The sequence below is a fragment of the Trachemys scripta genome, chromosome 11, assembly GCF_013100865.1.
Source record: "Trachemys scripta elegans isolate TJP31775 chromosome 11, CAS_Tse_1.0, whole genome shotgun sequence".
In the NCBI taxonomy this organism is placed as follows: Eukaryota; Metazoa; Chordata; order Testudines; family Emydidae; genus Trachemys; species Trachemys scripta.
In genome coordinates this window covers 63,982,923-63,999,332 of record NC_048308.1, presented here as the reverse complement: position 1 = coordinate 63,999,332, position 16,410 = coordinate 63,982,923, and the positions used below count along the sequence as shown (strand labels likewise).

The 16,410-nt window shown below is 43.9% G+C and overlaps 1 protein-coding gene across 1 annotated transcript in view; it reads left to right on the top strand.

The window, feature by feature from the left end:
* The window catches only part of ERBB4 (erb-b2 receptor tyrosine kinase 4), a 971,560-nt gene that overhangs the window by 827,287 nt on the left and 127,863 nt on the right, over nt 1-16,410 (top strand). The window contains exon 21 of the mRNA XM_034786069.1: nt 7,342-7,527. Coding sequence (XP_034641960.1) covers nt 7,342-7,527 — 186 coding nt within the window. The remainder of the gene's footprint in view (nt 1-7,341; nt 7,528-16,410) is intronic.

The window sequence follows — 16,410 nt, the reverse complement described above, 5'->3', positions numbered from 1 at the left end:
TCATCTTACTAAATGGCCTTAACATTGGGATCAGTGTTGAACATTAATATAACATTGACATTAGTTTTCGATTTAGGCTGTGTACATAAATCAGAGTTGAGTTTAATATATCTGGCGACAATAATTAAATTCATTAAAAAAAAAGAGGAGAGAGGCTACGAATGAGCAACATGACAGATGATTTCTTTATATGAAACATCCTACGTGGACATCAGAATACTAAATGAAAAACAGAATACTTAGTTAAAGTCACTTGGCATTCTCCCTGGGATGAGGCTGATGCAGTACAACATCATTGCTGCCAGGTACCTGAGCAAATAGCCATTTACTGAAGGGAGGTCTTTCTTCACCCACCTTCACCGAACCATAGATTTGATCTGGCTAGGTCAGTCCCTCGTCTGAAGAGCCCCAGGTGAGACTTCTTGTCACTGCAAATGGTCTGTTGTTTTGTTCTAATAGTGAATTAGTGTCCGATGGACTATAACACATCCACAGTCCTGTCATTCCTCAAATTCCGACATAAGAAATGACATTATTGAGATCAAATGTTTTGTCCTCTTCTTTCCCTGCTTTTTCTTTAAGTTGGAAAGATATGTTTTTTCTTAGAGGGAGAGAGAGCAGTTATATCTTGTGGTTAGTTTGGGATTCTGGTGATCTGCCTCCAAAATGCCAACTCTGCTGTAGACTCCCTGTGTCGCCGTCCGTAATTATTGCGTCTCTCTGTCCGTCAGTTGCCCATCTGTAAAATGGGGAGGACGGGTAAAATTTTCAAAACCACCTCAGTGACTCGGGATCCTAAGTCTCACTGACCGTCAATGGGATCTAGTGGCCAGATCTTCAAAAGTTATTTAGACACCTACTGGGGTTTTCCAGAGGCATTTTGAAAATCCCTCTGGTGGGAGTTTGGTGTCTAACATGGTTAGGTGCTTCTGAAAATCCCTATCTGCATTTAGGTGCATTTAGGTACCTAAATACCTTTGAAAACTGAAAATCTGGCCCTTGGCCCTGTTGTGTTAATTTAGATTAAATATATGGGTCCAAAGAGTTAAAGGTGCTGACTTAGCCCAGTCACTGTCCAACATCAAACAGTTTTAAGTAAGGTTCAGGGTTTGGTATACAGAGACCTCAGCCTGCTTATTGTCATGGCAAATGCACCATTGAAAATCCTTTTAACCCTGTATTAACAATACAAAAAAGAAGGGAAAAATAGTTAAAGCGTTTGAAATGTAAAGTACTAAATAAAGCAGTGGTTCTCAACCAGGGGTCTAGAGCCCCTAGTGGGCCACAAGCAGGTTTCAGAGGGGTCCACCAAACATAGCTGGCGTTAGACTCGCTAGAGCCCGGAGCAGAACGCTGAAGCCCAGCCGCGCAGGACTGCAGCATAGGGCACCAAGCCCCAACACCCAGGGCTGAAGCCAAAGCCTGAGCAACTTAGCTTCACGGTGCCCGAGGTGGCGTGGAGCTCCGGGCAATTTCCCTGCTTCCTACCCCTTACAGCCCTGGCTTTTATATATATAGAAAAACAGCTGTTGTGGCACAGGTGGGCCATGGAGTTTATATAGCGTGTTGTCAGGGGCCTCTGAAAGAAAATGGTTGAGAACCCCTGAAATAAAGAGACAAGGTGGGTGAGGTAAGATCTTTTATTAGGCCAGCTTCTGTTGATGAGAGAGACAAGCTTTTGAGCTACACAAAGCTCTTCTTCAGGTCTAACTCTGTATATCTCAAAGTCTTGTCTTTCTCACCGCAGAAGTTGGTCCAATGAAAGATATTACCTCACCCACTTTGTGTCTCTAATATCCTGGGACCAACACAGCTACAACACTGTAAGTATTAAATAAGCCTGTCATTTTAACATCCTGTTCCCTTTCCCTTTGCTGGAGAGAGTATTTTTGGAAGGGAAAAAACCCTTGTTTGACTGTCTTTTAGATGGTAATAACTGTCGTTTTGGGGAAAAGAGAGAGGATGTTAGTTGAGGTAGGCTGGACCTGTCATTGCTGCTGTTGTTAAAGCCCAATCCCATTTTCTAGAAAACAAGACAAACACATATACAGGAAGGGAGAGAAAAGAACAGCAAAGCAAATAGAAATGCAGCGCCTTCCTCTGAAGTTGACTTTCACTTGCAATCTCATGGCTGGAAAACACAGGCCCAGCACGTGGTCTTACCAGCCACTCCGAGAACTTGCAAACTTGTACCAGCATTAGGTTGTTTAGGGCATTGCTCTTAGTTGCCTCTCTGGTCATAGGCTGACATCAGTATAACAGCATATGCAGTCTTGGCCAGCTGACCCAGACTCTTATTAAACAGAAGGCAAAAGGATAGAGAAAAAAGGAAGAAAATATGTAAGGTGAGGAAGGAGAAGGACACAGAGGGGTGGGGGAAGCCAAAATCTCATTATCTCATAGACTCATAGACTTTAAGGTCAGAAGGGACCATTATGATCATCTAGTCTAACCTCCCGCATGATGCAGGCCACAAAAGCTGACCCACCCCCTTTCCCTTGACTCAGCTGTTGAAGTCCCCAAATCCTGTGATTTAAAGACTTCAAGTTGCAGAGAATCCTCCAGCTAGCGACCCCCGCCCCATGCTGCGGAGGAAGGCGAAAAACCTCCAGGGCCTCTGCCAATCTACCCTGGAGGAAAATTCCTTCCCGACCCCAAATATGGCGATCAATAGAATCCCGAGCATGCAGGCAAGATTCTCCAGCCAGACCCTCATTGACCATTGATACAATTTACCAGCGATGGCACGTTGTTGACCAATTGACTAAAATCACATTATCCCATCAAACCATTCCCTCCATAAACTTATCTAGCTTAATCTTAAAGCCAGAGAGGTCTTTCGCCCCCCCTGTTTCCCTCAGAAGGCTGTTCCAAAATTTCACCCCTCTGATGGTTAGAAACCTTCGTCTAATTTCAAGCCTAAACTTCCCCACGGCCAGTTTATATCCATTCGTTCTCGTGTCCACATTAGTACTGAGCTGAAATAATTCCTCTCCCTCCCTGGTATTTATCCCTCTGATATATTTAAAGAGAGCAATCATATCCCCCCTCAGCCTTCTTTTGGTTAGGGTAAACAAACCGAGCTCCTCGAGTCTCCTTTCATACGACAGGTTTTCCATTCCTCTCATCATCCTAGTGACCCTTCTCTGTACCTGTTCCAGTTTGAGTTCATCCTTTTTAAACATGGGAGACCAGAACTGCACACAGTACTCCAAATGAGGTCTCACCAGTGCCTTGTATAATGGAAGCAGCACCTCTTTATCCCTACTAGATATACCTCGCCTAATGCATCCCAAGACCGCATTAGCTTTTTTCACGGCCACGTCACATTGCCGACTCATAGTCATCCTGCGGTCAACCAGGACTCCAAGTGGTGCTGAAGAATGTAGTCCACACTAGTGGAGGGAGTGGTTTCATCTGTCTGGCCCAATTTGGTGAAGACATCCCTCAGGATTAGGTGTGTAGGAGATCCAGGCTCCCAGGAGATGTTGAGGGTGTTGGTGTTGGTCCTGCTTTGAGCAGGGGATTGGACTAGATGACCTCCTGAGGTCTCTTCCAACCCTAATCTTCTATGATTCTATGAGGGTAGCAGCCATGATGATAAAACTTGCAGCAACCGTTGCTGGCAGACAGTTCCTTTTCCAGCTAATTTTCCCCAAAGTCTTTTCCTGTTAAGAACCCCAAAAGGGAGGGCTGACCACCAAGCAGCCTAATTCCCAACACACCAATTTTGTTTCATTGACTTTTGGTCTTGTTTACCAAGCATAATCCTCAGACAGTCCTTGAACTGTATCCATAAAACCCTTTTTGTTTAAAATAATTCAGTTTTTCTGTCTCCTGACATCTTGTCCTAATTCTATAACAGGTTATTGTGACAATTTCACTCACTTTTTACAGCAGAGGTTACAGGTAGGATAAGTATGTAAGCCCAAATATCACTACAGCCCTGATGTGCCCAAATTGCTTTTGAAAAGGGGACTCAGGCTCCCAAGGCAATAAGGTGGTTTTGAAAATCATAATACCTCCTTCTTGTTGTTGTTTGTCTGTCTTGTCTATTTAGATTATAAACCGTTCCAGTTAGAGTCTATATGTGTGTACAGTACCTGACACATTGGGGTCCTGACCTCAGCTGGGTCCTATAGATGCTAATGTAATACAAATAGCACTAATTTTACTAATGAAGAAATTTGTGTGAAGTCAGGATTCATGCAAAATTAATATCCCTTGTAGATGAATGGTCTAGAGCTGTAGTGAAGGTGTTGCTGCTCTCTGCTACATTACAAGCCTTAATTTAATACAGAGCAGTCCTTAAGAGTTTATAAAAATACCACTTTTTTCCAGGACCTCTGTCCAAAACTCATGAGGAAACATGAACTTCCTAATAATACCAGGATGTGACAAATGGCAGTGCTTACTTTTATTATTGTACAGAAACATCTTCCCTTTAGACTCAAATAGAGTTACAAATGGTATGTGGCTAGAGACTAATAGGAGAGATGCTTCAAAGCTTTTTTGTCCATGCCCTTCTTGTCCATGGTGGACCAAAAAAGAAAAAAAATGTCTATGTTCTAATCTGTTCTCAATATAAAGAAAAATGCTCCCACTTCAAAGGTGCTAGAGAAACACCTGTTACGTTACCCAAAGCCAGGGAAGTGTGTGGGGAGATTTCCCCCTGGTGCAACTCCAGGAGAAAATATACGGGGTAATAAAGAAAAAGAAAGGCAAAGTAATTTTGTTTCTCGAAAATGGATAATGCACCTGTCAACATGTATTTAGTCTGGCGGCCTTCAGTGACATTTTCTAGTGACAGCAGAAGAGAGGCTAAAATTGCATCTAGGAGACCCCATATAGAGTCGGGAAACAGAGCTCTGTATTAATTTTAACATGGAGCAAATTGCTTAAGCCAAACTCCCCCCATATCATTTGTTGAATTAGGATCTCCCTCACACCCCTCCTCCAAAATGCCCCACTGACTAGTTCGGTGTTGGGTTGGTGTTTTTTTTTTCTTCACATACATTTCAAAAGAAAAAGGAGAAAAATCTGAGGCCATCTGCTATCTTCTTTATGGGGAAAAAATAAAACCTACAATTAGTGTCTTGTTCATCTTTTCTTTTTTGAAAAAACAGAACTATTATGCAAATACTCCACAATTTGTTTTCAAATACTCTTTGTACTGTGATGAACAATTTTCTTTAATACAAACCCAACCTCCTTGCCAGGACTTTTTTTTTAATATGGGGGGGGGGGAACTTTTATGAAACTTCTCTTTATTGTTGTGTTTTTCTGATGCTAAGGTTTTGTCATCCTCTCTTTGTGTGGTATTATTATTGCCGTTATTCTTTAAGTGGTCAGTTATACATTGGATAGCTTTTGGTGGGGAGAAAACCAAAAGAGCTTCACAAAACCCCATTTCCATCTCGCTTTTCAGTGTTCCTTTGCCTCAGTGAAATGATTGCCACGGAAAGGCAGAGCTCAGTAAATCAGAGAGGCTTTTCCCCTTTCCTCTTCTGAAAGCTGCCTGCCTGGTGGTGTCAGCTTTGCTGTAAGTGAAGATTTGCAGTTGAATTATAGCTGAAGACTTTGGTGTCTGATCCTGCAGGACTTGCAGTCGCTGGGAGATTCCGGAGTAAGGACTGAGTGTATAGAGCCAAGTCTTGCAGCCCTTACTAGCAGCATTATTACAGTAACATTTAAAGGCCTCAGCTCAGGCTGGGGCCCCCGTTGTGCTATGCAGACAGGTAGCAAGGGACCGGTCCTGTCCCAAAGACGGGTCTAGAGAAGACAAAGGGTGGGAGAAAGGAAGGGTTATTAGCCCCATTTTATAACTGGGGAGCTGAGGCATGGAGAAATTAAGCGATTGGCCCCAAGGTCATACAGGAAGGCTGTGGAAGAGCTAGGAATTGAACCCAGGAGTAAGATTTTTCAAGAGTCTAAGTGCCTTAGGAACACAAGTCCCAATGAATTTTGATGAGATTTGTGAGCCTAATTCACTTAGACCCATTTAAAAATCCTGTACCAGATCTTCTCTGTCCCAGTCCAAGGCATGAAATAAAAAATGAACTTTGAATTAGGGAAAATTCCCATTACTCTCAGTTAGCTACCTAATAGGCTGGATCCTGCAGTGTGCTGAGCAGTCTGGCCATCATCCTACAAGGCCCTTCACCAGAGGCTTAGCTTTCACTGTGTGCTTTTAGCACTTTGCTGGGTCTGGAACGGTCAACATCGTGTAGGATCGAGCCCCAGGACTCGTGTAGTGCTAGGACTAAGAGCTGCCAAGTCTGGTTCTTACACTATAATGCAGAGAGAAACAAATTTATTAGAGCATAAGCTTTCGTGCATATGCATCTGAAGAAGTGGGCTGTAGTCCACGAAAGCTTATGCTCTAATAAATTTGTTAGTCTCTAAGGTGCCACAAGTACTCCTGTTTTTGCGGATACAGACTAACACGGCTGCTATTCTGAAACCTGTTATAATGCAGAGGTCATCAAACTGTGGGATGTGCTCCCTAGGAGGGTATGGAGGCAGGTTTGGGGGGCACAGTGGGCCTTGGCTAGCCCACATGGGGGGCAGGGAGGGAGCACCACCCAGCCCCGCCACGAACCTGGCCATGGCCCTGCGCCTGACCCTGTCCCCAGCCTCGGCATGGCTCTGCGCCCAGCCAGGGGTCCAGCTGCTGGCCCCCACTCTGGCCCAGCTGTGGACCCAGCTCCAGCCTCAGCCCCTGGCCGTGGCTCTGTTCTCAGCCCCACCCCCAGCCTCTTACCCCTTACCCCTGTCCGTGCTCTTCTCTCCCTGACCCCAAGCCATGGCCCCACTCCAGGCTTTGGCTCCGGGGGCTGTGGGTGATGCAGACAGGGGGAAGGGGGCGTGACCCTCAAAAGTTTGGGGACCATTGCTATAACAGTTGCTTAATGCCAAGCACGTTTTGGGAAAGATGCAAGGAAATAGGTATTAATAGCTACGTCTCTTAAGGAGAAAGAGATTTCATGCTATGAATATGATCAGCTACACCACTGTTACCTCCTCAGGGGGCTGTCTCAGCAAGACGTGGTGTAGGGCAGGGCAGATTTTCCCTAACAGCTGTCAGTGAAAACTGTATGCGGCTTTACAGCAGCTGATGACCAGGCCCATTGTTTAGCCTTGTGTAACATAAATTACATCAATTTGGACCTTGCTGAAGAGTAGCTTGTGCTATCTCATCACAACGGGAAGATAGTGTGAAACTTTATTGTACTTTAGGGGACACCAAATCCCTTTTGATAGTGTGTGGGGAGCCGTAAAGCTGCAGTGAATGGAACCTTGGAATGCAATGATGGATTTGGGCTGTTTTTGTTGTTACAGGAAGCACTTATCATGGCAAGCATGGATCATCCACACCTGGTGCGATTACTGGGCGTCTGCTTGAGCCCTACTATTCAGCTCGTCACTCAGCTGATGCCCCATGGCTGCTTGTTGGACTATGTTCACGAACACAAGGATAACATTGGCTCGCAGCTCCTGCTGAACTGGTGTGTCCAGATAGCCAAGGTAAGGTCCTACCGTTTTTTGGATGTTTCCAGGATTAAACAAATGAACACAGTCGTTTCTGAAAGTCAGCAGTACCCATTCCTATGCAGAAAACAAGAGAGGAAAATCTATTCTTTTAAGACAGTTTGGTGATCTTTTTAATTACCTCTGTGCAATAATACAATACATACTGGTGAAGTAACGATCTGACTCAGCCCCATATACAAAGCGTTTTTTACTGTGGGGTTCTGGAAGATTTGAAGAGGAAAGGCCTCCTCTTCCCTAGATCCGAGTCCTGGCACAGAATGATTATGCAACCTCTACTGCTGCTGCTTCAGTAAGTAAGAATGACACCTTCAGAGTTCAGATGTGTACTTGATTGCTCAAAGAGCGTCAATTGAGAGGTACTAACAGTAGACCTTAAATCCAGCCTTAATATACTTCTTACACAGTAGTGTGTTGTTCATGAACTTGTTGCAACAAATATGTTGGTATTTAATGGCATGCTTAGGAACCACTTTTTTAGGTATCAGGTCACGATGAATGAAAAGATTTGGAAGTGTTAAGGGACTACAATTTTCATCCATTGTACACTACCAGGGTGGTATCTCTCTTGCACATATGGCAACCAGAGGGGTATGAAGGGACTTTACTGTGTGTGTGTGATTGACTCTGAATCAGGCGCTAACTACTTGTACAATTATTTAAAAGTAACTTTTTCACAACAGAACAGAAAATGTTAGTAACTCCCACGTGAGTGCATGTTACAGATTATCCTTGGTGCCCAATCTGCGAGGGTAGGAATCTGCTATAGCAGCTGTTAACAAGTCCTGGCTCTTAGCTCAAGTTGTAGCAGCTTTAGCACTGGGGGGGCCTACATTCAATCCCCAATGTGTCACATCAGGGGGAAAGTCATCACAAAAATATTGTTGTGGAGTTTTTTTGCTTTTGGTTTTAACAAGTAAATATTATGCTTATGAAAGTGAAGCACCAATGAAGTTGTCCAATGCAAGATCCAGCCCTGCATTTGTGTGCCAGAAGGGAAAGATGTCTGAGGGTTCAAACAGGTCCTTCTTTGCCTTTCTGCCTGTATCCCTATGAGGGGCAGAACACAAAGGCAGTCCTCTTGCCCTCTTCAAGGATTGCTCATTTTTCCAGGACTAGAGATTCCATAATTTTTCATTGACATTTTCAGGTACCTTGACAATGTATGAAATTACCTTAATGCTGGATGTGGGAGGATAATCCAAAGAGATACCATGTAATTAATATTTAATAAATGTTTTCATGTTGCATCGAAGCTGTAGATGGGGGCAGGGAGGAAGACAAATAGGCAAAAATATGTAGAGGTATATTTAGATATGGCAGCATCCATGATGCAAATGCAGCAGAAGATGTACAGCAGGGGGCCGATAACTGGGTAGGTGCCCATCTCTGGGTATTTGAAGGGGCATATCCAGAAGTGGTTTCAGCATGAGGATGGGAGAGCATATGTTTTTCTCTTGTCATCCTCTTCCTCAGCTCTTCCTCTTTTTCATCTGCTCTCCACTCTGTTGATTGTTGATGGTGGTTATTATTTATGACAAAACCCTTACTTAGTACCATACACATAAAGATAACCAAAGGTCCATCCAGCCTAGTATCCTGTCTACTGACGGTGGCCAATGCAGGGCCCCAGAGGGAGTGAACCTAACAGGTAATGATGAAGTGATCTCTCTCCTGCCATCCATCTCCACCCTCTGACAAACAGAGGCTAGGGATACCCTTCCTTACCCATCCTGGCTAATAGGCATTAATGGACTTATTGAGACCAAATCTATTACTCTGTAATAGCTATGTAGGGATAGACTGATTCCATGCTGGAGCTGAAGCAGAACGGCAGTGACCAGTGGCAGAGGGTACTGCCAGACACTCAGCACTTCTGAAAGGAATTCATTCAAAATTGGGGCTCCTTATTGATGGGATTCTGTGTGGATTCAGGCACTTCATTTGAAAATTGTAGCCTTAAGCTTTTCTTGGTGTGTGTGTATGGTGAGAGAAGGAGGTGAGGCATTACAAGTACTTAAAACCGAGCGATTAGGCTTTCCAGCACTCCAAGGAATGGTAGACCAAATGCGTAATATTAACAGATGAACCATGAGGAAGAGGGAGGGAAATTCCCCGGAACGAAAGGTGGCCTATTAATGAGGAGAAGAAGCAAAGTTTAATTAATCCATCTTTCTCCATATCGCACTGGCATATGGTTAATTTTAATTTGGCCTTGTGTTACAGCATCAGGGTCATCTGCTTGGCTCCTCACAAGGGAAACTGTTATGAGCAGCTGTTTTTCTTGAAGCTGCATATTGCGTGCTAGACATAGTTGCCCTTTTAGTTCTTTGTAGTCACAGCTTAATTGGATTTGCCTCCTCTTAGTTGCTTAATGTGCATCTCCCTTTATTTTGCCTGCCTTGCTTTCCATGCGGGGATCACTATTGGTTTGCAAGAGGACTGAGAGCAGGAGACTCATACCTATTTCATGGGATGTTCCCCATTCTGCTGGTGCTAGCTTACCAGTGCATTTCTATGGTACGTAGTGATGAAATGACTCATTTAGTTGGGTAGGTTTCCACAAATGTTGAATGCTACTGCACAATGCTGGTGTGGCAAAAAAAAAAAAAAAAAAAAAAAAAAAAGTGATGGGTAAACCGCTGAGCGTTTAAATGCTTTCTTGAGCTCAAAGATTCTGATTGTGCCTGGCTTTTGAGTAGAAGGTTCACGGGGGGAAAGGGTCACCATCAGCACATGTGCACAAAGGTCAAGTGCAAGCAAGCCCTGAGTGTGTAATCAACAGAAGAGAAGAAATAGTGTGTGGGATGGTTCTGACCCCTATCACATGCTAATGTTGCATAGCATTATCTCTGCATCACATGGCACTCCCCAAAGGAAATTCCCAGATACCTTTCCTTGCAGCTCTCACGTGATCTGGGTGTGTCTCACCAAATCAATTCTCTGCCATTGGTGCGTCTCAATTCTTCCTATTCTTGGCCTGTGGCACAAAATAGTTCAGTCTAATCTAGGTTATTGGGTTAAATACAGTGATAACTGGATGGAGGTTAGTGGCTTGTGACGTGCAGGAGGTCAGAGGTAGATGGTCCCTTCTGGCCTTAGACAAGGCTGTCCATCGTTTAAAGGCAGAGTATGGACAAATGTTTGGGTGTAACAATGATGAAAAGAGTCTTTTGGAGCACAGCAGAGGGACTACCCTTAGTCCAAAAAATGGAATAAATGAGCAGCATTGATCCCAAGCACAGGAGAATAGCACTGTCACTGTGCCACTCATCTGTCACCTTTAATGATCACGGGAATCAGTTGGCATTCTGAAAATAGAGAGATTCAGTTTGCCTTCGAATAGCCAAGTTGCCAGTGAAGTGAATGCTGAAACAGGCTGTTGCATCGAACTACAGTTTCTACTAGATAGCTGAGTGAAATGTTTTACCTTCTGAGAATCTATATCCACGGAGAACTCACAGTTCAGTTTACATGCTCCTTCTGGGCATGGGAATTTCTCTCAACCTCTCACTTTTTAGGCATGTTGAAAAGTTTTATTGTGTCTTTCTGAAGGCTACCAAAAATCCAGTTGGGTATAACAAGACCCAAAGAATGTTCAGTGACCGCCTAGATCAGTGGTTCTCAAACTTTGAGAACCCCTGTCCTAGATACATGCTCAGATGCCTAAGGTGGCTTCTAAGGTCTGCCTTTCATGACGTGTACGCTTTTTCATCCTGTCTGGTTTTGAAGGCAGTTTTCTCTAGCAAGAACAGAGATGAAGGAGGTGGGAGAGCCTTTATTTTTGGGGGGTGGGGTTGTTTTTGGGAATGATTTAAAATCAAATTACCGTGACTGCAATATGCACTATTCTGACTGTCTTTCTCTGTCTGGCATTATGCAGGCTGTTTTGTACTGAAGGTGTTGCTTCAAAGTTAACTAATGTTGCCTGGGTGCTCACTTCCAGCTCTCTGTATTTTCTGATAAGTAGATGCAAAAGCTAGAATGGAACTAGGCCTGGTTGCCAAGGTCAATATGTCTCCGGTGATCTTCTTTGACAGTTGACTATAGGGTGTTTATTAAGTATTTTCCACTTCCAGGTGAATGAGAGCTTAGCTGAATTTCTTTGCTTGCATGGACGGTGTATAATTTATTTTGATTATTAGATCAATGTAGACTAATGGTACTTTCTTTCCAGCAGTTTAACTTCTTATTCCAAAGATGAAAGTGACAGAAGCACAGCAACTTCATGTATTCTAAATAAAATATGGCCATTAGGCGGTAGCCAAAGCTATGTGAATACCAGCCTCCTAATCTACAGAAACATGAAGTTCCTCCAGTGCTTCGTGGGATACACAGTAGATTAATCATGTTCAGGTGTCTCACTTAGGAACTGAAGCTTTGCCTTTTAGCCCAGCGTTCCAATTGCTAAACATTCTATTGGCTTGAGGGTTCAGCTGTCATTGACTTTACTGAAGAAACTGAAGTGCAACAAAGTAGTAAGTCTGCCACCATTACTCACACAGTAAGAACCACCCAAGGTGAACCAGAGTGGCCAGTTTAGTAGTCTCTGAGAACCTAAGAATGGCCATTGCTGGGTCAGAACAAAGGTCCATCTAGCTCAGTATCCAGTCTTCCGACAGTGGCCAATGCCAGGTGATTCGGAGCAAATGAACAGAATGGGTAATCATCAAGTGATTTGTCCCAAGTCACCCATTCCCAGCTTTTGGCAAACAGAGGCTGGGTACACTCCGAGCATCAGGTTGAAATGCTGACAATCTTGGCTAATAGCCATTGATGGACCTATCCTCCAGATCATTTATGAATATGTTGAAAAGACTGGTCCCAGTGCAGATCCCTGGGAGACACTGCTATTTAGCCAACTTCATTCTGAAAACCGACCATTTATTCCTACCCTTTGTTTTCTGTTTTTAGCCAGTTACTGATCACGCTTATCCCACGATTGTTTACTTTGCTTAAGAGCCTTGGGTGTGGAACCTTGTCAAAGGCTTTCTGAAAGTCCAAGTACGCTATGTTCACTGGGTCACCCTTGTTCACATTTGCTTAACCCCTCAATGAATTCTAATAGATTGGTGAGGCATGATTTCCATTTACAAAAGCCAGGCTGACTCTTCCCCAACAATCATATTCATCTAAGTCTGATCATTTTGTTCTTTAATATAGTTTCAACCAATTTGCCTGGTGCTGAAGTTAGGCTTCCTGGCCTGTAATTGCCAGGATCACCTCTGGAGCAATTTTAAAAAATTGGTGTCACATTAGCTATCCTCTAATCATCTGGTACAGAAGTTGATTTAGATAATAGGTTACATACCACAGATAGTAATTCTGCAATTTCATATTTGAGTTCCTTCAGAACTCTTGGGTGAATACCATCTGGTCCTGGTGACTTATTACTCTTTGGTTTATGAATTTGTTCTAAAACATCCTCTGTTGACACCTCAATCGGGGACAGTCCCTCAGATTGGTCACCTAAAAAGAATGGCTCAGGTGTGGGAATCTCCCGCATATCCTCTACAGTGAAGACCGATGCAAATAATTCATATAGCTTCTCTGCAGTGGCCTTATCTTCCTTGAGTGTTCCTTTAGCACCTGGATCATCCAGTAGTCCCACTGATTGTTTGGCAGGCTTCCTACTTCAGATGTACTTAAACATTTTGTTGCTGTTAAACTTTTTGAGTCTTTGGCTATTTGCTCTTCAAATGCCTTTTTGGCCTGCCTGAGAAGTATGATGGAGTAAATGTTCACAGGGCTTGAAATGTTAGGACTGGTCATTCCAGAAATGGACTGAGGGCCCAATTTTTCAAAAGTTTGTAGGGACTTAAAATGCAAATAGGTCCTTAGTGGGATTTTGAAAAGTGGCTAGGCACTTAACTCTCAACTCTTGACTTTGAAAATCCCACTAGGTGAAATATCTGCATCTTTAAGCACCTAAATACCTTTAGAGATCTGGCTCTTAGGCACTTAGTGTCTTTTTATAAGCGCTCATTTCATACAAGCTTTTTAGTAAAATTACAGAGGCCGCAATTTTTAAATGTGTTTCAGTGCTTTGCTCCTATTTATTTCAGTGGAAGTGTAGGCACCAAAATACCTTTAAAATCTAGCGTAAGTCTTAAGGTTACAGCATGTTGTACCTAACAATGACAAATAAATTATTCAAATCCAGCAAGATGAAAAACAGGTGCCATGTTGCATCAGAACTTGAAACCTTGGACAGTGACTAGCAGTTGACCAAGAGGCCAAATATCCTTCCTAGCAAGTTGGTGGAAGCTCTTTGCTTGCTGTTACTTGACCCTATTAAGGCTTGAGTAGAAGTCATACCTTTTTTTTGTGTGTGTAACACATGCAAGTAGCGCAAAATACGATCTAAAGGCTTTTACTCATACAGGGTCTGCAGCCATTAGGTAAGGCCACAAAATAGAGTGTCATTATTTTGGGCCAGATTCTGATATTGTTACTCAAAGTGACTAGTACCTTACTCCCTCAGTGGTTCTGTTGAAGTGAATGTGATATCTTGTGGTTTGAGGTGCTGCTGAGTGTAAGCAGCGTATAAGTTGGGGGAGGGATAGCTCAGTGGTTTGTGCATTGGCCTGTGAAACCCCAGGTTGTGAGTTCAATCCTTGAGGGGGGCCATTTAGGAATTTTATTTTCGGGGAGGGATAGCTCAGTGGTTTGAGCATTAGCCTGCTAAACCGAGGGTTGTCAGTTCAATCCTTGAGGGGGCCATTTAGGGATCGGGGGCAAAAATCTGTCTGGGGATTAGTCCTGCTTTGAGCAGGGGGTTGGACTAGTTGACCTCCTGAGGTCCCTTCCAACCCTGTTATTTTATGGAGGTGAAATCTGGTCCATTATAATTACATTTATTTTATGGCCCTACTGAGGGGCAGTGAAAAACATTAATGTCCTGTCAAGGATTGGGGGTCTTGAGCCCTGGTCCACAGGGCTCTGTGGAGCTAAAAGGATTCAACCTGCCCCTCAGGGATCTGCTAAGTGGTGTCAGAATAGGAGCTGAACTCAGATAGAAGACTCTAGTCTGGGAGCTGATTGGCAGAATGCTGGGGATTCTGATTGGTCCACAGCCCCTATTTAAACCCAGCACAAGAACAGAAAGTTATCCATGCTCTGGACTGTGTGCCTTGTGCTTCCTGCTCCCTCTCCACTAGCCTGACTTCCCGGTAACCTGACCCTGCCTGCCTCCTGACACTCGACTCTTGGTTCGCCCGCTGGCCTGTCTTGGACTTTAGCCTCTTGGTATCTGACTTGGTATGACTCCCGCTCTGACCACTAGGTCAGATTGCCCACGTCCATGTCGTGACATACCCTGAAAATTATTAGCATGATTGGAGAATATTAATATAGGGCTTGCGTGTGATAGGAATAAGGATATTTGTAAAAAATTGGATAGCTAACATGTGGTAACCATTGATTCTGTCACACTTGCTCTCATTGAACAGCAGTACCCGTACCACACAGTTGTTCCAGTGAACCGACATGTGGCTGTCCTGGTAAATAGGCTGTTACTTTCCAAAGTGTTCCCTTCACATTGATGCAATGCGACGCCTGTTTCCCATCCTGTTGAATGCCATTGGTTGGGTTTTCTTCGCTCGGTACAGCACACTGCAACCTGACGAACGCCTCATTTTCGCTAAAAATCTTGTTTCAGATAAGTGCTTATGAATAAAACTGGATCTGTAGCCTTGCATACTGAAGTCCTAATTCACAGAGCAGGTACAGAGAGGAAGTGGCAGTGAATGCTAATGTGTGAAGCCCTACCAAGTGCTTCAAAGCTGTTCTGAAATGACCACCTTTAGAGATAGGGCTCCGTTCGTTAGTACTATGTATTTATATTGTCATTAGGTCAACAGGGCCCAGCTGAGACCGGGGCCTCCCTGTGCAAAACCAGTGAGAGACAGTTTCTGCCCTGAAGAGCTTACAACCTAAATGGACAAGGCAGACAAAGGGTGGGAGGAGAAAACAAAAGCACAGAGTGGGGAAGTGACCTGCCCTAAATCACACAGCAAGTGACTAACCAAGTCTAGAATAGCACCCAAGTGTCCTGAGTCCAGTCCAACACCTTCCCTCATTCAATCTCGGGTCCCTCCTGAGGCTGCCAAGCAAGCTTATCACATTTTAGAGAACAGTAATTCCATAAGTGTTACTTTAGAATAATAATAAGCCAAAGCAGAAGCAGTTTGGTATAGCGGCATGCCGTGGAAGGAAAATCAAGTCCTGTGGGGGATTATTTTTACATCTTTTGAATATAAAAGCGTCTCAAATTACATCAACCTGAGGCCTGCACAACCTCAGTTATCCAGCTATATAGAGAAAATGTTTGAAAATACCAGAGAAAATGGAATTGGAAAGAAAAGCCACTGGGATCAAATTCACTGAAGCTAAAGTGTTAAAGGGAGATACAATCCACATCCAGGCTCCAGGTAGGAGTCCTCCCAAGGCACACAGGCCATGATTTTCTCCAGGAGAATGGGTGATGTGGTTTGCAGCAGGGGCTATATAGGAGCCCTCAAGCCAAAAGTTGCTGAGGCAATGCCTGAATTCAGTGCATCTTCCTGTTACCTCGGCCGAACTGCTCTCTCAGCTAGCTCTGCTCACTTTATGGGTCCCACTGACCTCCTACAATTGGCAAATGGGCTCTCATGGCTGCTTTCTGCCACTGTAACTTCCCTCCGTGCCAGACTTTTTAGCTGAGTATTTTTTAGTCACCTGGGGTGAAGATTCGAAGCTGGATCGTCTGCTGGTATAAATCACCAGGGCTCTAGTGATTTCAGAAGAATTATATTGATTAACACCAGCTGAGAAGCTGGTCCAGAAGCGGCGCCTGTTGTACGACTGATTTTGCATCTC